At 43.9% G+C, this 23520-nt stretch overlaps 1 protein-coding gene across 1 annotated transcript in view; it reads right to left on the reverse strand.

Annotated features, from left to right (window-relative positions):
• Window positions 1-23520, reverse strand: part of ntsr1 (neurotensin receptor 1 (high affinity)) — a 75107-nt gene that overhangs the window by 31227 nt on the left and 20360 nt on the right. Inside the window, exon 2 of the mRNA XM_070895092.1 lies at window positions 3348-3549. Within this exon, the coding sequence (XP_070751193.1) occupies window positions 3348-3549 (202 nt within the window). The remainder of the gene's footprint in view (window positions 1-3347; window positions 3550-23520) is intronic.

Consider the following 23520-nt stretch of genomic DNA (forward strand, 5'->3'; position numbering starts at 1 on the left):
CCGCATGTTTGGAAAGCTTGACTGCTGTTGAAATATACTCACTTGCTGTTGCTGCCTTTCCACTAGGAAAGTGCTGAAAATACTTCCCGTGGTAAGAACTTAAGAAAAAAAAGAGCAGGAGTAGGCCATAGTGCCCCGCGAGCCTGCTCCGCCATTCAATAAGATCATGGCTGATCTTCTACCTCAATTCCACTTTCCTGCCCGATCTCCATATCACTTGATTCCCTTGAACTCCAAAAATCTATCTATCTCAGTCTTCAATATACTCAAAGACTTACCATCCACAGCCCTCTGGGGCAGAGAATTCCAAAGATTCACAGCACTCCGAGTGAAGAACTTCCACCTCATCTCAGTCTTAAATGGCCTATCCCTTATCCTGAGACTGTACCCACTAGTGTTAGACATTCCAGCCAGGGGAAACAACCTCTCAGCATCTACCCTGTCAATCCCCTTCAGAATCTTGTATGTTTCAATAAGATCATCTCTCATTCTTCTAAACTCCAGAGAGAATACAGGCCCATTCTATACAATCTATCCTCATAGGACTTAAGTAGAAAATGTTTTATTTATTGATTTTTTAAATGTTTGAATTAATTTTTTTTGATTGATTTATTGGTTGATTTATTGATGTATTTATCATTTATTATTGATGATGGCTCTTTATTTGTAAAACTGAAGTGTTTAATGTTTGTAAACTTCCCTTTAAACCCCCCCCCCCCCCCATTCCCTATGCCTAATTTGTAACCTACGCCTGATTTTCTAAAGTGTAGACAAGGTTTTTTCGAACGTACAAAAATCTTCACTTTGAAAACAGGCGTAAGTGGCCAGACACGCCCACTTTTGAAAAAAAAAAAATTTGTTCCAAAGTGAAACTGTTCTAACTGACTAGAACTGGAGCAAACTAAATGCCGAGAATTCAAATTTCTAAGATACTCCATTCTAAACCAGTTGCTCCAAAAAAACAGGAGCAACTCAGGCCGAAACTTGGCCCCCTTTGTGTCACTTGCTTTGTGCATCAGTGGACTGAAGGGTGACCAATTATGACATATGTCACATTAGTGGCTTGGAACGATCTCATAAAAATTAACCTTCTCAATTACAGGTTCGGATGTCCCTTTGGTAAATATGCTGCAAGCAGCATAACTCAGTGGCAGTCTCCTTTATGAAGCACGGTTGGGTGGCAAAGGCACAAGTCATTTAACATTTCCAAGCATGTGTGCTTAGGCCAGAAAATTTGCACCGGGAATTTCCTCGGGGGTTCTCCCAATCAGCTGCCATAACTTTGGAAATCCCATTTGGGTTTCCACCAATCTCTACCACAGTTACAGCGGCTGATTGGGAAAGTCTGTGAGCAAATTCCTGCCATTGGTTCATCAGACCAGGCTGAGCGGGTATCAGACATTTGGAGCTGCAATCACAGCTGCCTTTGTTCCCCATGCATGAACTCCTCTTCCTCCTCAAATTCCATCACTGCCACTGGAATGCCAATGCTGAACACTTTGGAAGCAGTTGCTATCGACAACAATGCTTTGGGAAAAGGGATCTGCAAAATGAATCTTGCAATGCAAAAAAAGCAGCAACCAACACCAGCAGTATGTAATGCACCAAAGGAAATGCAGAAATAGGAATGAGAAAGGAACACTTTTGATACTATAGTAGAGCATCACTCACATGTTAAGAATCAAAATGTTGAAGACCAGAGCAGGAAATCTCAGCAGTGCCCATTCGAAACATTACTCCAAGAGTGAACAGGTGAAAAAAGTTGCTGATTTTGGTGTGGGAGCAACTTCACCTTTTGACTACAAATCAGATGTGGAATGAAATCTCAAAAAATGTTAGCTCATTCAATTTGGCACCTTACCAATTGGGCATGTGGGACCTACGTGCTCGATTCAGACGGGTGTACTCTCGGGTTGTATGGGTGCACTCACAGAGTGAACCATTGTGGAAATAAGTACAAATAGCAAATCAGGAATCACCCGAAAATTGCCTGCTTTGGACTTGTTGCAGAACAAAAAAATTTTGGTGTGTATTGAGTTAAATTCTGCAGTTTTAAGATCTGGCATCTCAGTAACTCAGCATATCATATAATGTCCACCCAGAACCATTCCCTGTTTTATCAGGTGATTCTGGCTGAGCCAATAGTCATGGATTATTGAATGGAGTCTATTAACTTAGTGTAACACAAATATATTTTATATTATACATCTTCACCTGCAAAAAGAAAGCAATATTTTTAAATAACTACTTCAGGTGAAGGGCCTAGAAGTTCAATGTTATATATTTTAAAAAGTTACGGCTAGCATTCCAATTTGAGCTACCATTTTAGCTTTGTTCCCACTTTGAATAGAGCCCGAGGCCTTGAGGTGAATCCTCTTGGCAACGTGCCGAAAATTCCAATCCTGCTCCACCTTCATCTTCCCTACTACCCCCGGCACACACACCCTCCCTACCGCACCCTCCCACACCCTCTCTACCGCCCCCTCTACACAGCCCCCCCACCACAGTCTCCCTACTGCACCCTCCCACACCCTCTCTACCGCCCCCTCTACACAGCCCCACCACCACAGTCTCCCTACTGCACCCTCCCACACCCTCTCTACCGCCCCCTCTACACAGCCCCCCCACCACAGTCTCCCTACCGCACCCTCCCACACCCTCTCTACCGCCCCCTCTACACAGCCCCCCCACCACAGTCTCCCTACCGCACCCTCTCCACCCACCAAGGATGTTGCACTGTTTATTTAATAGAATGTTTTTCCAGCACTAAAACTTTCCTCATTTTATTAAAAATGGGATTAGGCTTCTACTATTAATGGAATTCCTAGGATTGAGGTTCCTTCTTTATTTAGATCATGATATTTCCTCTAAACTGACTCAGCTGACAGCTCTGTGAAATTGAGTTGGCACCAATAATATGCAGATTAGAAAACCTTTGACCTGTGCTGCATCAGATTAATGCAATTATTACTCATCACTTTTATAGAGCTACTATAAGCCTTTAATATTAATTTAGTTCTACATTGGGGGGAACCCCGAGCACATCCCTGCCAATCAGATGCCACAGCTTCGGGAGAAGTTCGGTGGAAACCCGTTTACGCTGTGTATCTGAGCTTTCCACCGACCTCCATTGAAAGTAGCGGTTGATCAGGAGAACATCCCAAGGAAATTGGTGGTGGCACTTGCATGAGCGGCACACTGCTCGCATTAATTATATATAGACAGATACCCTGCTGGTCAACTACTGTCAGAGCGATATAGGGGAAAAAGGCCTTGCTGCTTCACATGGACACACAAACAAGTTTATCTGTAACTAAACAAACAAACAATGAAAGGGTGATACGTACGGAGAACTTTGACTCCATGTCGCAGAGACTGGATCCGGTTTGGCTCCACTGAAATGCTAAGTGTGGTCCGCTGTCCACCAATTGTGCATACCCGGCTGTCTTGAGCTGCTTGCTTGAACATCGCTATTAGCTGATTGGCGATGATTGTATTCAGGACTGAAATTATTACCATGGGCACAACAAAGGAGAAAAATGCATTCACCTACAAATAAGACATATAGATGTAATTAGAATAGAAAAATGGATGTAATCATCACCAACATAGCTACAGGATGGCCCTGAAAATCCCTGGACTGTGCTCCTTGCAGTTACACTGGGATTGTGCCCAGTGGCAACACATGTGCCACCAGGGGTGCATCTCCAACACCTGCCCACCATCTGAGGAGAAGCTCGGCACCCACACCCTCAGTCTCATGAACCCATGGAGCTCCTCTTACATCTAGATGCAAGGGGGATGATCCAATTATTGCTTTTAAAAAGGACTGACTTCTTCTTCTGGGGTCCGGGCTTCTTCCGTTGCTTGGACACTTCCTCATTGGGGATCATCTGTGCTCTTCTGGACGCATAAGAACATAAGAACAGGAGTAGGCCATCTAGCCCCTCGAGCCTGCTCCGCCATTCAACGAGATCATGGCTGATCTGGCCGTGGACTCAGCTCCACTTACCCGCCCGCTCCCCGTAACCCTTAATTCCCTTATTGGTTAAAAATCTATCTATCTGTGATTTGAATACATTCAATGAGCTGGCCTCAACTGCTTCCTTGGGCAGAGAATTCCACAGATTCACAACCCTCTGGGAGAAGAAATTCCTTCTCAACTCGGTTTTAAATTGGCTCCCCCGTATTTTGAGGCTGTGCCCCCTAGTTTTAGTCTCCACGACCAGTGGAAACAACCTCTCTGCCTCTATCTTGTCTATCCCTTTCATTATTTTAAATGTTTCTATAAGATCACCCCTCATCCTTCTGAACTCCAACGAGTAAAGACCCAGTCTACTCAACCTATCATCATAAGGTAACCCCCTCATCTCCGGAATCAGCCTAGTGAATCAGCTCTGTACCCCCTCCAAAGCTAGTATATCCTTCCTTAAGAAAGGTGACCAAAACTGCACTCAGTACTCCAGGTGCAGCCTCACCAATACCCTATACGGTTGCAGCAGGACCTCCCTGCTTTTGTACTCCATCCCTCTCGCAATGAAGGCCAACATTCCATTCACCTTCCTGATTATCTGCTGCACCTGCAAACTAACTTTTTGGGATTCATGCACAAGGACCCCCAGGTCCCTCTGCATCGCAGCATGTTGTAATTTCTCCCCATTCAAATAATATTCCCTTTTACTGTTTCTTTTTCCCCCCCAAGGTGGATGACCTCACATTTTCCGACATTGTATTCCATCTGCCAAACCTTAGCCCATTCGCTTAACCTATCTAAATCTCTTTGCAGCCTCTCTGTGTCCTCTACACAACCCGCTTTCCCACTAATCTTTGTGTCATCTGCAAATTTTATTACACTACACTCTGTCCCCTCTTCCATGTCATCTATATAGACTTTTATCTTGTTCGGCCTCCAATGTTACGCAGGGTGCCTTCCATGCCGGAGAATCAGAAGCTCCTGGTGTAGTACGTCCCCCTCCCCAACTCTGTCACCTTTGTGTCATTGGCTTTGTAAGGGGCAGGAGGAGGTTCTGCCCTTTAGAGCATTGACCGGGGAACAGCAGAAGTCATCTGGGATCCAACGTTGCCAGGCCCCTGTCTTTTTCCAGTAGAATCTGCTGGACTCCTGCTAGAATTGCCGTGGAAGTTCAGTGGAACCCTCAAAGAAATTTGGGGCCATTGTATTTGTCCTTACAGTATAGGACTGTCATTTTAAAAGGTGACTCTTTTGGTATCCTGGATTATTCAGATGTGCAATTATTGGTGGGTTGATACCCGAGATGCTGCAAACTATCTGAAGCCAATGTTATGTGGCGCTCACATTGGGGATTTCATTAAAATGTTACTTGGATGGAGAGCAGCAAAGAGGAAAAGTAATTAGGAAAGATGATGAAGAGAGTTGAGAATAACAGAGAGACAGAGCTGAAGAAAAGGAGATACTTTCATGGCAGCATTGTAAAATAGTTCCAGCGATAATGTGCGACAATTTTAAACGACAGAGCGGGATAAGAATATAAGAAATAGGAGCAGGAGTAGGCCATATGGCCCATAGAGCCTGCTCTGTCATTCAATAAGATCACGGCTGAACTTCTACACCCACTCACTTTCCCACGCTATCCCCATTTCCCTGTATTCCCTTCATGCCCAAAAATCTTGAATATACTCAACGACTGAGCATCCACAGGTCTCTGGGGTAGAAAATTCCAAAGATCACAACCCTCTGAGTGAAGAAGTTTCTCCTCATCTCAATCATAAATGGCCGACCCACTATCCTGAGATTATGACTCCTAGTTCTAGACAGCTTCTCAGCATCTACCCTGCCAAGCCCTTGAAGAACTTTATATGGTTCAATGAGATCACACCTCATCTTTCTAAACTCCAGCAAATTAGGCCCATTCTACTCAATCTCTTCTCATAGGACAGCCCTCAGATCCCAGAAATCAATCTAGTGAACCTTTATTGCACTCCTTCTAAGGCAAGCATATCCTTCTTTAGGTAAGGAGACCAAAACTGTACACAGTAGTCCAGGTGTGGTCTCAGCAAAGTCTTGTACAATTGTAGCAAGACTTCCTTACCCTTGTATTCCAACTCCCTTGCAATAAAAGCCAACATAACATTTGCCTTCCTAATTGCTTGCTGTACCTGCATGTTAACTTTGTGATTTGTGAACACAAATCCCTCTGAATTTTCTAGTCGCTCACCTTCTAAAAATATTGGGGGAAGAAATTGGCCTCCTTGCACCTCTTATTAGCACCTCTGGGGGGCAATAACAGGGTGCTAATGGCTTACCGACCATGTGCAGAAAAATTCCGAATCCCCTGAACTTGCATGATAGGTTAGCGCTAAAACTTACTGCCTCGATCTCCTGCACCTCAGAGATCGTGACATCATCCGGTGAACAGCACCCGTTAACACCCTGGATCGTAAACTCACTTCCGCCCCCTGCAGCATCACCGGGCGTCAAAAACAGCAGCTGCAGGAGGCGTTGAAAGCTTGGCCAGCCGCTTGGGGAGCGGTAATTAAAAGGATTGATGGCCACATAGACCCAAATGTTATTGTCATCCCGCAATCGTTAGCAAACATGGATATATTACATTCAGTTCTCTCATTCAAGTCATTGCTATAGATTGTAAATAACTGAGGCCCAATCACTGATCCTTGCAGCAATTTACACCCTGCCATCCCAAAAAATACCCGTTTATTCCTACTCTCTGTTTTCTGTCCATTAACCAATCCTCAAACCATGCCAATATATTTCCCCCAATCCCATGAGCCCTAATCTTGTGTAACAGCCACATGTGTGGCACTATATCGAATGCCTTCTGAAAATCAAAATGTTCTGTACCTACTGGTTCCCCCATACAAACTTGTAAAAGCTCTTACAATCTGTTTTTATATTTCTTGCTAGCTTACTCTCATTCTATTTTCTCCCTCTATCAATTTCTTGATCATCCTTTGCTGATTTTTTTAAAAAAACCATCCCAATCCTCAGGCTTGCTACTCATTTTGGCAGCACTGTAAACTTCTTTTAATCTAATACTATCCTTAACTTCTCTAATTAGTCACGGCTGTACCACTTTTCCAGTGGAGTTTTTATTCCTCAAGGGAATGTATATTCGTTAAGAATTGTGCATTATTTCTTTAAATGTTTGCCATTGTTTATCTACCATCATATCTTTTAATCTAATTTCCTAATCTACCTCAGCCAACTCAGCCCTAATACTCCCGTAATTGACTTTATTTAAATTTAAGACCCTAGTTTCCAAATACATCACTCTTAAAATTAATATGAAATTCTATCAGATTATGACCACTCTTCCCCAGAGGATCTTTTACTAAAAAAATCACTAATTAACCTTGTCTCATTACACAATACTAGATCAAAAATAACCTGTTCCCTAGTTGGTTCCTCAACATATTATTCCAGAAGACTGTCTCGAATGCATTCCATAAACTTGTCCTCCACGCTACTTTTGCAAATTTGCCCACGGTATATGAAGATTGAAGTCCCCCATGATTATTGCATTATCCTGATTACATGATCATCTAATTTCCTGATTTATACTCGGTCCAACACTATTAGGGGGCCTTTATACTCCTGCTCTCACCCTTCTGTTCCTGACCATTAACCAAATCTAAACCACTACCTAACTTTCAGCCACATATTTAAACCTCTAATCTATTTGTCTCTATGCCAATTTCCTCTTTGTTATTTCATAGCTTCACCCATTCTGATTCTACATCCTGATTTTCTGGGCCAAGATCCTTTCTCCCTACTGCCTTTCTTATCAGAGATACCCCACCTCCTCTTCCATTTTGCCTACCTTTTCTAAAAGTCAAGTATCCTGGAATATTTAGTTCGAACCTTGGTCGCCCTGCAACCACATCTCAGTAATGGCTACTAGATCAATCCCATTTGTGCCATTAATTCATCTATCTTGTTACAAATGCTTTGTGCATTCATATATAGGGCCTTTAAATTTTAACTTTTTACTATTTTTCCCTGATGTGCCCTTAGTCGCTAATGCCCTATTGCCGTTATTAAACTCTCTGTCCCTTCCTGACACAATCTGCTTGATTTTACCCAAATCACTACTCTGCTCTACAGCCTTGACTTTTCTCTCAAGACGTATAAATTTCCCTTTAACTTAACCCTGCCTCCCCTGTATTAGTTTAAAGCCCTATCTACTGCCCTAGTTATTTGATTCACCAGGACATTGATCCCAGTCCCGTTTAAATGGAGCCCGTCCCCACAGAATAGCTCTCTCTTTCTCCAGTACTGGTGCAAGTGCCCCATGCACTGAAACTCCTGCCTACACACCACTCTTTCAGCCATGTATTTAAACCTCTAAGCGGTTTGTCCCTATGCCAATTTGCAGTGGCTCAGGTAGTAATCCAGATATTATTACCTTTGAGGTTCTGCTTTTTAAAATGTGTACTCCAGGTCCTCAAGCTTCCTTAGCAGAACCTTATTCCTAGTTCTATCTATTTTGTTGGTTCCTACATGGACCACAACAACTGCATCCTCCCTCTCCAAGTTCTTCTCCAGTCACGAGGAGTTGCACCGGGCAGGTAACACAGTCTTCAAGACTGCGAGTCGCAGCTGCAAAGAAGAGTATCAATCCCCCTGACTATACTATCTCCTACCACATTCCTTTTCGCCTCCTCAACTTGAATGGCCTCCTGTATCACAATGCCTTGGTCAATTTGCCCATCTTCCCTGCAGTCTTTGTTCTCATCCACAATGGTAGCAAGTATCTCATACCTGTTGGACAATGGTAAATGCCGAGGCAACTCCACCATTGCATCTGTGGTCCATTTACTGTCTCAGTCACAGTCTCACCCTTCTGTCCCTGACCATTAACCAAATCTAAACAACCACCCAACTTTCAGCCACGCATTTAAACCTCTAATCTGTTTGCCCCTATGCCAATTTCCTCTCCAAGTCACACACCATCCTGACTTGGAAATATATTGCCGTTCCTTCATCGTCACTGGGTCAAAATCCTGGAACTCCCTCCCTAACAGCACAGTGGGAATACCTCACCACAAGGACTACAGCGGTTCAAGGCAGCTCACCACCACCTTCTCGAGGGCAATTAGAGATAGGCAATAAATGCCGGCCTTGCCAGCAACACCCACATCCCAGAATTAATTTTTTTTTTTTTTTAAACTTGAGAGGTGACTGCCTCCCAAGTCAAAATGTCTAGGTAACTCTGCCCCTCCCTGATGCATCACAACCTCAGACTCCAGTTCAGCAACTCTGAGCTGAAGTTTCTCAAGTTGCAGACATTTACTGCAGGTGCCTGGGATCACACTGCTCTCGCCACATGCTGCAGATGCGGCCACACCGCTGACACAACCATCTCTACCCAACATTGTTTTATATCTAGAATTAATTAAAGTTTTATGTAATTAATTCACTTGGTGTATTTTAAACAAATTAATGTAACTAAAAGAAGAACCTAATTTGCCTTCTGCATAAAATTCCCACTCTAACCAAATTCTCAACTTCCCACTCTATTTACAATGAATTCAGTAAATGATGCAACACCTGCCCTTTTACCTCCTCCCTTCCCACTATCCAGGCCCCTAAATACTCCTTCCAGGTGAAACAGTGATTTACTTGTACTTCTTTCAATTTAGTATACTGTATTCGCTGCTCACGATGTGGGGAGACCAAACGTAGATCGGGTAACCCCTTTGCGGAACACCTCCCGTTCAGTTCGTAAACATGACCCGAGCTTCCGGTCGCCTGTCACTTTAATTCTCCGCTCCACTCCTACTCGGATCTCTCCGTCCTCAGCCTCCTACACTGTTGCAATGAAGCTGAACGCAAGTTCAGGGAACAGCACCTCATCTTATGTTTTGGCACTTTACTGCCATCTGACTCAACGTCAATTTCAACAATTTCAGACCATAACCTCTGCCCATATTTTGCTCCCTTTCCTCTTCAATTTTTAAAAACCCCATCCCCTTTTATTTTTTTTAAAACGCCCCACCCCACCCCACCGATCTTATGTATTTTTTTTTCTCTCTCAGTTTCCCATGGCAGCTGGTAATTATTCCACCATATCTAGACTGATCTTTTTCTAACTTCTGCCATTGCCATCGCAAGTTGGCCCATCATTGCTTTTGTCTCTCAAATCTCTCCTGTCTTCCACAGACCTTCCCTTTTGTTCTTTTCTCCCCGCCCGCTTTCAGTGCTCCTTACGAATCTGTTAATTTCAAACTTTCGCCAGTAATGACGAAGGATCATCGACCTGAAACGTTAACTCTGTTTCTCTCCACAGATGCTGCCTGACCCACTGAGATTTCCAGCATTTTCTGTTTTTATTTCAGATTCCAGCATCCACAGTATTTTGCTTTTGTATCAGTAAATGTTGCACTCTGTGCCTGAGCAAACACTTTCTACTTATACACACTTTCTGAGCCACATCCAAGTTTCCAGTTCAGAGTAATTACCAGACAATCACTTACAGCTGATTGACTGTTGACTGCTATTTATTCTATTTGCTTCTCAAGGCAAACTAACCAAAGACTAAATTATTTACTCAAGTTTAACAAGAACTATCAAGATACTAAACACTAGCCTAAATGTTCGATATTAGAATCCTCAGATTCTGGTGCTCCACTCCTTTTGAGTTGGATGCGAGAAACCACCTTTTGCCTCTCCACTGAATTCCGACGATCACCAAGTGCTTAGCTTCCACTCTGTGATTCACGTACCTCTGTCTCCAAGCTTTGTGCTGAAGCTGTGCTTTTGTAAACAAGTGTTTGATTATATACCTTTTGAGAGTCAATCAAGTTACAACTGCTTAATCAGCTTCTAGCTCGCAACTCTTTCGAATAATAACATTCAACCATATGCCCCCTTGTTAAAGGGGCACAACCATTAGAACCTGTAAACTAACCAAAAACATTTAAGAAAACCTAACAAATCAAATCAAAATGTTGTTCCCGGTTGTGATGATGCACTCCAGTCCCTCCATGAAAGTTCTATTCATATCGACTACAGTATTAATGATCCATGTGATATATTAATAGCATAATCAGGAACCAAGTTTTGATTGTATCTATGCTCCTCTAGTAATGCCCAGCTGTTAACACTTTTAATTAATTCATATTTAGTCCACGTCCCTTTACTTGAACTAGTTAAACGTGAGCTTCAAGCTGAGAAAAAAACGCTTCAGGAGATGTCATTACTTCACACAACTTACATCCTTTTGTTCTTTTCTGCATTTTTAGAGGTTTATGAAAATACTATTCACTGGTAGCTATTCAAGTCCTGCAATGAGAGATATTGGTGCTGATGTGAAATAGCCGACTCTTTCTAAAATAGAGTGAGAGGTTAAAAAAAAGTTTTAAAATTCCGCTGACTATTCAAAATGTAGACTATAACACTAACCCAACTACAACCAGAGCCACCAATCATATCTCTTTATGCCCTTTTTAAGGCATCTGCAGCAAAGGCTCCTTCGTGACAAATGAAATTTCAAAAACAGACCGATAGAGAGGCCTAAAAAACCAAGTAGCAATAGTACTCCATCCCATGACATCATCAGAATGCATGAAAGTGTCTGCTCAAGAAACTTCAGACAAACAGCTTTAGAAATGATGGCGAACGTGACAGATTCTTTGGTAAACAAATTTCTTCGTTGAGTTAAATAATACCTATTAACTGAAGTGTAGGGAATAGTAACAATGCCGTTTCCTGTTAGCTCAGAATGGTCCAATAGTTACCTTGGCAACATTGATCATAGAATCCAGAAGCTGTTCTCAGATATCAATTATAACAGTAGTAGGATAAAAAAATTGGTTACTGAACAGAAATATTTTCCTTTTCGGAGATGATATTCTTCACAGGAAGTACTAGGAACGAAGTATTGGAATGGGAAAAGAGCTTTTGGCCAAAGAAGATTTTTTGATTGACCTTAAACTGCCTTCTCTCCATATCCATCTGTTGGTTCTTTCCCCAGAAACACATCTCATTCTTTCTTAAACCTATTTGCATAATTTTCTTGAGTAACCTTCATTGGCTGCTTACTTCACATGCCCACGATGCTCTATTTACTTCTAATTTCATCATTTTAAAATGATTGGGGCAATTTTATCCCCCTCAGCCTGGTAGGAATGGATCAGTAGTGGAGTTAAAATGGCATCAGAGGACTATCACCCTGTTCCTGCTTGATACCTGCCCACTGCCATCATAACCACGCAGTTTCTATCGGTCTGCAAGGCACCTGTTTTACCTCATTACTACGTGCAATTAAAGGTCCGATGATGTAACTGGGACCCTGAGGCAACTTTAATGTTCAAAAAAACAGAAGTTCTGCCCAGCGCTGACCTGCTGAGCAAAGCCTAGCAAGATTCTTTCCAAAGTGCAAATGGAAGCAATATTTTTTTTAATTCATTCTGGAATCTGGGTGTCGCTGGTAAGGCCAGCATTTATTACCCATCCCCTATTGCCCTTGAGAAGCTGCTGGTGAGCCACCTTCTTGAACCGCTGCAGTCCTTGTGGTGAAGGTATTCCCACAGTGCTGTTAGGGCGGGAGTTCCAAGATTTTGACCCAGTGACGACAAAGGAACGGAGATATATTTCCAAGTCAAGATAGTGTGTAACTTAGAGGGGAACTCGCAGGTGATGGTGCTCCTATGCACCTGCTGCCTTTGTCCATCTGGGTGGTAGAAGTCGTGAGTTTGGGAAGTGCTGCCGAAGAACCCGGGTGAGTTGCTGCAGTGCATCTTATAGATAGTACACACTACAGCCATGGTGTACCGGTATAGGGTGCCAATCAATGGGGTGCCTTGTCCTGGATGGTATCGAGCATCTTGAGTGTTGTTGGAGCTGCACTCATCCAGCCTCTGACCTGCTCTTGTTGCCACAGTATTTATGTGGCAGGTCCAGTTAAGTTTCTGGTCAATGGTGACCCCCAGGATGTTGATTGTGGGCGATTCGGCAATGTTAATGACGTTGAATATCAAGGGGAGGTGGTTAGACTCTTGCTTGTTGGAGATGATCATTGCCTGGCACTTGTGTGGTGCAAATGTAAATTGCCAATTCTCAGCCCAAGCCTGAATGTCATCCAGGTCTTGCTGCATGCAGGCATGGACACTTCATTTTCTGAGGATCGGTAATGGAACTGAACATAGAAACATAGAAAATAGGTGCGGGAGTAGGCCATTCGGCCCTTCGAGCCTGCACCACCATTCAATAAGATCATGGCTGATCATTCCCTCAGTACCCCTTTCCTGCTTTCTCTCCATACCCCTTGATCCCTTTAGCCGTAAAGGCCATATCCAACTCGCTCTTGAATGTATCCAATGAACTGGCATCAACAACTTTCTGCGGCAGGGAATTCCACAGGTTAACACTCTCTGGGTGAAGAAGTTGCTCCTCATCTCAGTCCTAAATGGCCTACCCCTTATCCTAAGACTGTGTCCCCTGATTCTGGACTTCCCCAACATCGGGAACATTCTACCCGCATCTAACCTGTCCAGTCCCGTCAGAATCTTATATGTCTCTATGAGATCCCCTCTCATCCTTCTAAACTCCAGTGTATAAAGGCCCAGTTGATCCTGTCTCTTCTCATATGTCAGTCCAGCCATCCCGGGAATCAGTCTGGTGAACCTTCGCTGCACTCCCTCAATAGCAAGAACGTCCTTCCTCAGATTAGGAGACCAAAACTGAACACAATATTCCAGGTGAGGTCTCACCAAGGCCCTGTACAACTGCAGTAAGACCTCCCTGCTCCTATACTCAAATTCCTTAGCTATGAAGGCCAACATACCATTTGCCTTCTTCACCGCCAGCTGTACCTGTATGCCAACTTTCAATGACTGATGAACCATGACACCCAGGTCTCGTTGCACCTCCCCTTTTCCTAATCTGCTGCCATTCAGATAATATTCTGTCTTCGCGTTTTTGCCCCCAAAGTGGATAACTTCACATTTATCCACATTATACTGCATCTGCCATGCATTTGCACACTCATCTAACCTTTCCAAGTCAACCTGCAGCCTCTTAGCATCCTCCTCACAGCTCACACCGCCACCCAGCTTAGTGTCATCTGCAAACTTGGAGATATTGCACTCAATTCCTTCATCTAAATCATTGGTGTATATTGTAAATAGCTGGGGTCCCAGCACTGAGCCCTGCGGCACCCCACTAGTCACTGTCTGCCACTCTGAAAAGAACCCGTTTATCCAGAGTCTCTGCTTCCTGTCTGCCAACCAGTTTTCTATCCACATCAATACATTACCCTCAATACCATGTGCTTTAATTTTGCACACCAATCTCTTGTGTGGGACCTTGTCAAAGTCCTTTTGAAAGTCCAAATCCACCACATCCACTGGTTCTTCCTTGTCCACTCTACTAGTTACATCCTCAAAAAATTCCAGAAGATTTGTCAAGCATGATTTCCCCTTCATAAATCCATGCTGACTTGGACCGATTCTGTCACTGCTCTCCAAATGTGTTGCTATTTCATCCTTAATATTTGATTCCAACATTTTCCCCACTACTGATGTCAGGCTAACCAGTCTATAATTACCCACTTTCTCTCTCCCTCCCTTTTTAAAAAGTGGTGTTATATTAGCTACCCTCCAGCACATAGAAATTGATCCAGAGTCGATAGACTTTTGGAAAATGATCACCAATGCATCCACTATTTCTAGGGCCACTTCCTTAAGTACACTGGGATGCAGACTATCAGGCCCCAGGAATTTTTCGGCCTTCAATCCCATCAATTTTCCTAACACAATTTCCCTCCTGATAAGGATATCCTTCAATTCTTCCTTCTCACTAGACACTCGGTCCCCTAGTACTTCCAGAAGGTTATTTGTGTCTTCCTTCATGAAGACAGAACCAAAGTATTTGTTCAATTGTTCTGCCATTTCTTTGTTCCCCATTATAAAATTCACCTGAATCCGACTGCAAGGGACCTACATTTGTCTTCACTAATCTTTTTCTCTTCATATACCTATAGAAGCTTTTGCAGAAAGTTTTTATGTTCCCGGCAAGCTTCTTGTCATACTCTATTTTTCCCCTCTTAATTAAACCCTTTGTCCTCCTCTGCTGAATTCTAAATTTCTCCCGTCCTCAGGTTTGTTGCTTTTTCTGGCCAATTTATATGCCTCTTCCTTGGATTTAACACTATCCTTAATTTCCCTTGTTAGCCACGGTTGAGCCACCTTCCCCGTTTTATTTTTACTCCAGACAGGGATGTACAATTGCTGAAGTTCATCCATGTGATCTTTAAATGTTTGCCATTGCCTATCCACCGTCAACCTTTTAATTATCATTTGCCAATCTATTCTAGCCAATTCACGCCTCAAACCATCGAAGTTACGTTTCCTTAAGTTCAGGACCCTAGTTTCTGAATTAACTGTGTCACTGTCCATCTTAATAAGGAATTCTACCATATTATGGTCACTCTTCCCCAAGGGGCCTCGCACAACAAGATTGCTAATTAGTCCTTTCTCTTTACACATCACCCAATCTAGGATGGCCAGCTCCCTAGTTGCTTCCTCGACATATTGGTCTAGAAAACCATCCCTAATATACTTCAGGAAATAATCCTCCATCGCATTGCTACCAGTTTGGTTAGCCCAATCAATATGTAGATTAAAGTCACCCATGATAATTGCTGTACCTTTATTGCATGCATCCCTAATTTCTTGTTTGATGCTGTCCCCAATCTTACTACTACTGTTTGGTGGTCTGTACACAACTCCCACTAGCGTTTTCTGTCCCTTGGTATTCTGTAGCTCCACTCATACCAATTCCACATCATCCAAGCTAATGTCCTGTCATACTATTGCATTAATTTCCTCTTTAACTAGCAATGCCACCCCGCCTCCTTTTCCTTTTTGTCTATCCTTCCTAAATGTTGAATATCCCTGGATGTTGACTTCCCAGCCTTGGTCACCCTGGAGCCATGTCTCCGTGATGCCCATTACATCATACCCGTTAACTGCTATCTGCACAGTTAATTCGTCCACCTTATTCCGAATATTCCTCGCATTGAGGCACAGAGTCTTCAGGCTTTCTAACACACTTTGCCCTTTTAGAATTTTGGTGTAATGTGGCCCTTTTTGCCTTAGGTTTCTTTGCCCTCCACTTTTACTTTTCTTCTGTCTATCTTTTGCTTCTGCCCCCTTTCTACTTCCCTCTGTCTCCCTGCATAGGTTCCCATCCCCCTGCCATATTAGTTTAACTCCTCCCCAACAGCACTAGCAAGCCACTCCCCCCTAGGACATTGGTTCCGGTCCAGCCCAGGTGCAAACCGTCCGGTTTGTACTGATCCCACATCCCCCAGAACCGGTTCCAATGTCCCAGGAATTTGAATCCCTTCCTTGTGCACCACTCCTCAAGCCATGTATTCATCTGAGCTATCCTGTGATTCCTACTCTGACTAGCATGTGGCACTGGTAGCAATCCTGAGATTACTACTTTTGAGGTCCTACTTTTTAATTTAGCTCCTAGCTCCCTAAATTCATCTTGTAGGACCTCATCTCATTTTTTACCTATATCGTTGGTACCTATATGCACCACGACAACTGGCTGTTCACCCTCCCTTTTCAGAATGCCCTGCACTCGCTCAGAGACATCCTTGACCCTTGCACCAGGGAGGCAACATACCATCCTGGAGTCTCGGTTGCAGCCGCAGAAACATCTATCTATTCCCCTTACAATTGAATCTGCTATCACTATAGCTCTCCCTCTCTTTTTCCTGCCCTCCTGTGCAGCAGAGCCACCCATGGTGCCATGAACTTGGCTGCTGCTGCCCTCCCCTTATGAGTCATCCCCCTCAACAGTACCAAAAGCAGTGTATCTGTTTTGCAGGGGGATGACTGCAGGGGACCCCTGCATTACGTTCCTTGCATTGCTCTTCCTGTTGGTCATCCATTCCCTATCTGGCTGTGTATCCTTTACCTGCGGTAAGACCAACTCACTAAATGTGCTATTCACGTCATTCTCAGCATCGTGGATGCTCCAGAGTTCATCCACCCGCAGTTCCAGTGCCACAATGCGGTCTGTCAGGAGCTGCAGGTGGATGCACTTCCCGCACACGTTGTCGTCATGACTTCTCACATAGTGCAGGAGGAGCATAACATGTGTCCGAGCTGTCCTGCCATGACTTACCCCTTAGATAAACTTAAATTGGCAACAACAATGCGAAAGGTTACTTACTGATATCGAAAAGAAAAAGAAAAACTACTTACCAATCATCAGCCAATCACTTACCCCTTAGCTGTGATGTCACCTTTTGATTTCTTTCTACTTTTTTGCCTCCCCGCTGCTGCTGCACCAGCTAGCCTCTTGTAGGCCTCACCAATGTCCCGCTCTGCCTCCTCGACGAACTCCCACTGCTCCCTCCGATTGCTGGGCCTCTTGTGGGCCTCACCAATGTCCCACTCCGCCTCCTCGATGAACTCCCGCTGCTCCCTCTGACTGCTCGGCCTCTTGTAGGCCTCACCAACATCCCGCTCCACCTCCTCTGTGCAATCATCAGCGAACATCCCCACTTCTGATCTCATGATGTAGGAAAGGTCATTGATGAAGCAGCTGAAAATGGTTGGGCCTAGGACACTGCCCTGACGAACGCCTGCAGTGATGTCTTGAGGCTGGGATGATTGACCTCCAACCATCACAACCATCTTCCTTTGTGCTAGGTATGACTCCAGCCACTGGAGAGTTTTCCCCCTGATTCCCATTGACTTCAGTTTTACTAGGGCTCTTCGATGCCACAGTTGGTCAAATGCTGCCTTGATGTCAAGGGCAGTCACTCTCACCTCACCCCTGGAATTCAGCTCTTTTGTCCATGTTTGGACCAAGGCTGTAATGAGATCTGGAGCCAAGTGGTCCTGGCAGAACCCAAACCGAGCATCAGTGAGCAGGATATTGGTGAGTAAGTGCCGCTTGAAAGGGGCACTCACCTGCAAGCACTCAGATAATTGGTATCTATAGCATTTTTATATATCCACAAGAGTGTTTGCCTTGGAGATTTAATTTTACTATATTTATTCTGCTCTCCATCCTCAATAAGCACAGAGCTTATGGCAGATTTCATTGAACCATAGAAACATAGAAAGTAGGTGCTGGAGTAGGCCATTCGGCCCTTCGAGACTGTACCACCATTCAATATGATCATGGCTGATCATGCAACTTCAGTATCCCATTCCTGCTTTCTCTCCATACCCCTTGATTCCTTTAGCCGTAAGAGCCACATCTAACTCCCTTTTGAATATATCTAATGAACTGGCCTCAACAACTTTATGTGGTAGAGAATTCCACAGGTTTACAATTCTCTGAGTGAAGAAGTTTCTCCTCATCTCAGTCCTAAATGGCTTACCCCTTATCCTTAGACTGTGACCCCTGGTTCTGGACTTCCCCAACATGAGGTATATGCTTGACACTTTACTTTGGTTGCATGAAGATGAGTGACAAGAGCAACAGAAGCAATAGTTGGGCCTCTCAGGGGACCACACGAGGGGTGGTGGGGGCTGCTCGAAGAAGGCCTTACCAACCCTTGGGTCTAAAAGCCTAGAGTCACTAGCCAGAAACTGTCTGAGGAGCAGCACCTGAGGAGATTGTGCTTCTCCACACAGGCTGTCACAGACCTGTACAGCAAGACCTACTGGATAAGGTGACCATGCTTTGCCTGTGGCCGTGAAAGTCACTTTGCCTCAGGCTCCTTCCAGGTTGGAACAGGTAATGTTTCTCACATCAGGCAGTCTGCAGTCTATAAATGCATCAAACTGTTCATCGATGCCCTCTTTGCTCGGGCCAATGACTGCACTCGTTCCCCAATAGACACCGGCAGTCAGCAGGAAAGGACAGTGAGATTTGCTGCAGTTAAGGGCTTCCCAGGACTTGGGAGTGTCATAAACCCATAGCCATCAGGGCACCTGACAATCAGCCGGCAGCCTTCATTGACAGGAAAGATTAACATTCAATCGTTAGGCAGCTGGTTATGGATCACCATCACAGACTCTTGCAGGTCTATTCCCAGGATTCCAGGCAGCTGTCATGATGTCCTCATTCGTTATCAACAATCTCCCCACTATTTTGCCCCTCTCAAAACATCGGTGGATGGATGTTAGAATATCTGAAAGTGCTTTAAATGGTCAAAATATCCCAGCATGTTTGCGTTAGCATTTTGGCCAGAGAGCAAATGTGGAGAAAATGCGGAAATTTCAAAACTATACCTAGATAAGGGACTGGTTGCCAGGACACCCACAACCTAACATGCAAGGCCATATGATGGGCTGGTATTATGATAACATGTAAAGACACTTACAGATAAGAGGAGAGAATAATAACAATTAGGATGTTGCATTAACAGCTCAGCCTGGCGTCAGCTTGACTGTATACTGCTATGAGTATGTGCAGCCCAAGGTAGCTGAATCGTGGAAGAATAGAACCTGTTCCCTCCAGAAGTTAGAGTGTTAGAGTATTATTAATGTAATACTATATAACAGCTGTATAAAACCAATATTATTATTAATCAATGTATATTAAAGCTTTTTGTTTAAAACCACTCAGGCCTGAATCATGCAGCGGTTATTGTTGCTGGACTAAAAACCTTATGTTGTGACCATAACCACGGGAACTCCACTACCAATGGCTACTAGGAAACAAGGGCTATCAGAATGATCATCACGCACACACAGTAGGCTTTCTCGCGCAATTTTTTCGATGCCTGCAGAGGGTTGGGGGCTCCCGCCTTGTGGTCATGTGCTGGCTCTTGCACAAATTTGCTGTGCAAAGAGGAATGCATGTGGAGGAAGCATAGTAAGAGGATCTCAGCTGAGGAAGGCTCGGAAGGCGGCAAGGAAGGAGCAGAATATGGGAGGACAAAGACACCAGCATGCTCAGGGTCAATTGATTGCAAGCACTTTGCGTTATCTATTCATTCCCATAAAGCTTCTCTGACCTGCTCTAGGCATTTACCAGTTCTCAATGCCTGCTCTACCTCTCACCCCGCAATAAAGTACCTCCACCCCCTGGGCCAACTATCATATGGATGACATCTTAACATTGCCGGCTCATAATCTGTTCTGAAACCACAGGGCAGACAAATGTGATAAGTTAAAAAAGGTGATTTGAAAAAAGAAACGGCTAACACATAATAGCCTTAACTTCATTTGCCACCCATGTATCAACCCATAGTGCTTTTCTTAAATGTTTTTTTTAAACTATCCTACAAGATGCTCCCCCAGTGCCAGCAGCATTGCTAAATCCTGTCCTTCCAACAGGGATCTGGATTCAAATCTGTCCCATTAGCATTCAATGTAATTCCTCTCTGCGTAGACCCTGACAGCTAAATAAAATACATTTCTCCATCCTTAACACAGTACCAAATAAGTCTACAGCACAAAACTGAACATGACTCAGCATCAGCTCCTGTTATTGTGGCAGAACCAGTCAGTCAGACACAAGCAGCATGCCAGCAAATGCAGGAATTCAGAATGTCTCTTGCTATGCCCTCATCAGCTGTAATTGTGCAGGAGTTGACAGCAAATATTAGGCAACAGTAAAAATGTATTCAGGCAAGATAATGCTCCTGGAAGTGTCATTTCATATGAAGTTAATTGAATGGATGGGCATATCCATTGACAGGTCAGTAGGTACAGCTGTGTGCATCAAATGCATCAATGCAATTGAAGAACTTCTCAAGGGTAAACTTCCCTACATCATTTTCATCAGGCCACAGCCAAAGTTCAGGAGGATTAGGAAACTGTTCTTTTCATTGTTTGTTTTTCATTGCTACATTGACAATTTACGATAGTGATTTATGAAGATCCAGTTCAAACTGCAGTAAACAATGAGGAGGATCGTACCAGTTTTCAGGTCAGAGACCGATTGCTGAAAACGTGGCAAGTGAAATTTAACGCAGAGAATTGTGAAGTGCTGCATTTTGATACGAAGAATGACGAGTGGCAATATAAACGAAAAGATACCATTTTATAGGAACAGAGATACCTGGGGACGTCCGTACATAAATATTTGATGGTCGCAGGACAATTGAAAAGGCTGTTCAAAAAGCATATGGGATCCTTGACTTTATAAACAGAGGCATAGAGTACAAAAGCTAGGAAGTTATGCTAAACCTTTATAAATCACTGGATAGGCCTCAGCTGGAGGGTTATGTTCCATTCTGGGTACCACACTTTAGGAAGGATGTCAAGGCCTGAGAGAGGGTGCAGAGATTTACCAGAATGGCACCAGGGATGAGGTACTTCAGTTACGCAGAGAGAATACAGAAACTGGGGTTGTTTTTAGAGCAGAGAAGTTTAAGGGGAGATTTAATATAGGTGTTCAAAATCAAGAAGGGTTTTGATAGAGTAAATAATGAGAAATTGTTTCCAGTGGCAAAAGGGTTGGTAAACAGAGGACACAGATTTAAGGTACAATATTAAAATAGAAAATGCTGGAAATACTCAGCAGGTCAGGCAGCATCTGTGGAGAGAGAAACAGAGTTAATTTTTCAGGTCAAGGACCTTTCATCTTGCTCACTTGTGAAGTGTCAGTCACCAGGTATCTGTATAACTGGTGCCACCGAACTGTGAGCATCTGAGCTGGTGCACGTTAAGCACAAGTCCTCAAAACAAATCAGCTCCTCTGTGCATTCATCATCTACGAGGTCCAGAGACTGCTGCTGCACACATGAAGGTCCCGGCGTAGATAAAAGATATGAATTAATACCGGCAAGGTAAGAATGTTGCAACTTATCATTGTGAAGATGATCATACTTCACTTGCTGTTGAAATCAAGTCAACATGACTGAATGATGTAGGACATGTGAGTCGCTGAAATGTAATTGTGTCACCAGATAGCTGGGAGGTCCCTAACTCCCCATCTCCAATGGCCAGCGACATTGAAACACCACTAAACTCTAGCGTTTTCTCTTCTGCAGTTGTTAGCTGCGAGATCTGTGGAGGACCATCTCCGGTTCTCTCTCGCTCCCTCGTGTACTGTGCTCTCTTCTCCTTCAACTGGGGAAAGAACAGAACAATCAATGAGTGTAACGCATGTGTTCACCACATGAATGCAATGCATTTGGTGAGGGTGACTTTCAGGACGAGGCAAGAATTGTTTAAGGATGAGGTTGAGTGGCCGTGATGGATAGATAGATGGGGATCTGATGAAGTGCATAGAAAGAGAAGGTGGGCTTGTAAGGTAAATGGGTGTGAGGAGTGATGTGATGGTGTAGGCTGGACAATGCAGAGCGAGGTGTTGGGGTGATGTGCACGGTAGGATGTAGGTGAATGTGCCACTGTACTCACCTTTCATGACCTGGTTAGGTCATTAAAGTGCTTCCTGCACTGAGTCCAGGAGTGTGGCACAATGCTCCTGCTGCTAACCTCCTCGGCCACCTTCAGCCATGCCTTCTTTTTGGCAGCAGCAGGTTTCTTCCTCCCATTGCTGGGGAAGAGTATCTCTCTCCGGCTCCTCACTGCCTCCAGCAGTACATGAAATGATGCATCGTTAAATTGAGGCACAGCACTCAACCATCCAGAATACATCATTAAACTTCACCCTCTCTTTGTGCAAACTCTTATCTCCTCCAAATTCCACCTTTGGATTGGCCCTTTAAATACTTGGTATGAGACCACGTCATACAAGTCCTCAATTATATAGGGCTTTAGTGAGACCACATCTGGAGTACTGTGTACAGTTTTGGTCTCCTTACCTAAGGAAGGATATACTTGCCCTAGAAGGGTGCAACAAAGCTTCACTCGACTGATTCCTGGGATGAGATAGCCATTCTATGAGGTGAGATTGAGTAGAATGGGCCTGTATTCTCTGGAGTTTAGAAGAATGAGAAGTGATCTCATTGAAACATATAACATTCTTAGAGGGCTTAACAGGGTAGATGCTGAGCAGCTGTTTCCCCTGGTTGGAGGATCTAGAACTAGGGGTCATAGTCTCACGATAAGGAGTCGTCTACTTAGCAGTGAAATGAGGAAAGATTTCTTCACTCAGAGGGTTGAGAATCTTCGGAATTCTCTACCCCAGTGGGCTGTGGATGCTCAGTCGATGAGCATATTCAAGACTGAGATTGAAGGTTTTTTGGGCACTTAAGGGAATCAAGGGATATGGGGATAGGGCATGGAAGTGGAGTTGATGTAAAAGTTCAGAATGACCTTATTGAATAGCGGAGCAGGCTTGAGGGGCCATATGGCCTATTCCTGCTCCAATTCCTTATGTTCTCATGTTCATCATGCCTGCTGCCACGCAATCGATGCCAAACCTGGAAGTAAAATGATAATGAGGTGGGTGCGTTAAAATGTCACAAATAGGTTAAAAGTAGGTCTGAGAGAGGTATTAAAAATTATGAAGGATTTTCATAGAATCATAGAAATTTACAGCATAGAAGGATGCCATTAGGCCAGTCTAATCCCACTTTCCAGCTCTTGATCCGTAGCCTTGTAGGTGACGGCACTTCAAGTGCATATCCAAGTACATTTTAAATGTGGTGAGGGTTTCTGCCTCTACCACCCTTTCAGGCAGTG

This window comes from Pristiophorus japonicus, chromosome 12 (genome assembly GCF_044704955.1).
Source record: "Pristiophorus japonicus isolate sPriJap1 chromosome 12, sPriJap1.hap1, whole genome shotgun sequence".
In the NCBI taxonomy this organism is placed as follows: domain Eukaryota; kingdom Metazoa; phylum Chordata; class Chondrichthyes; family Pristiophoridae; genus Pristiophorus; species Pristiophorus japonicus.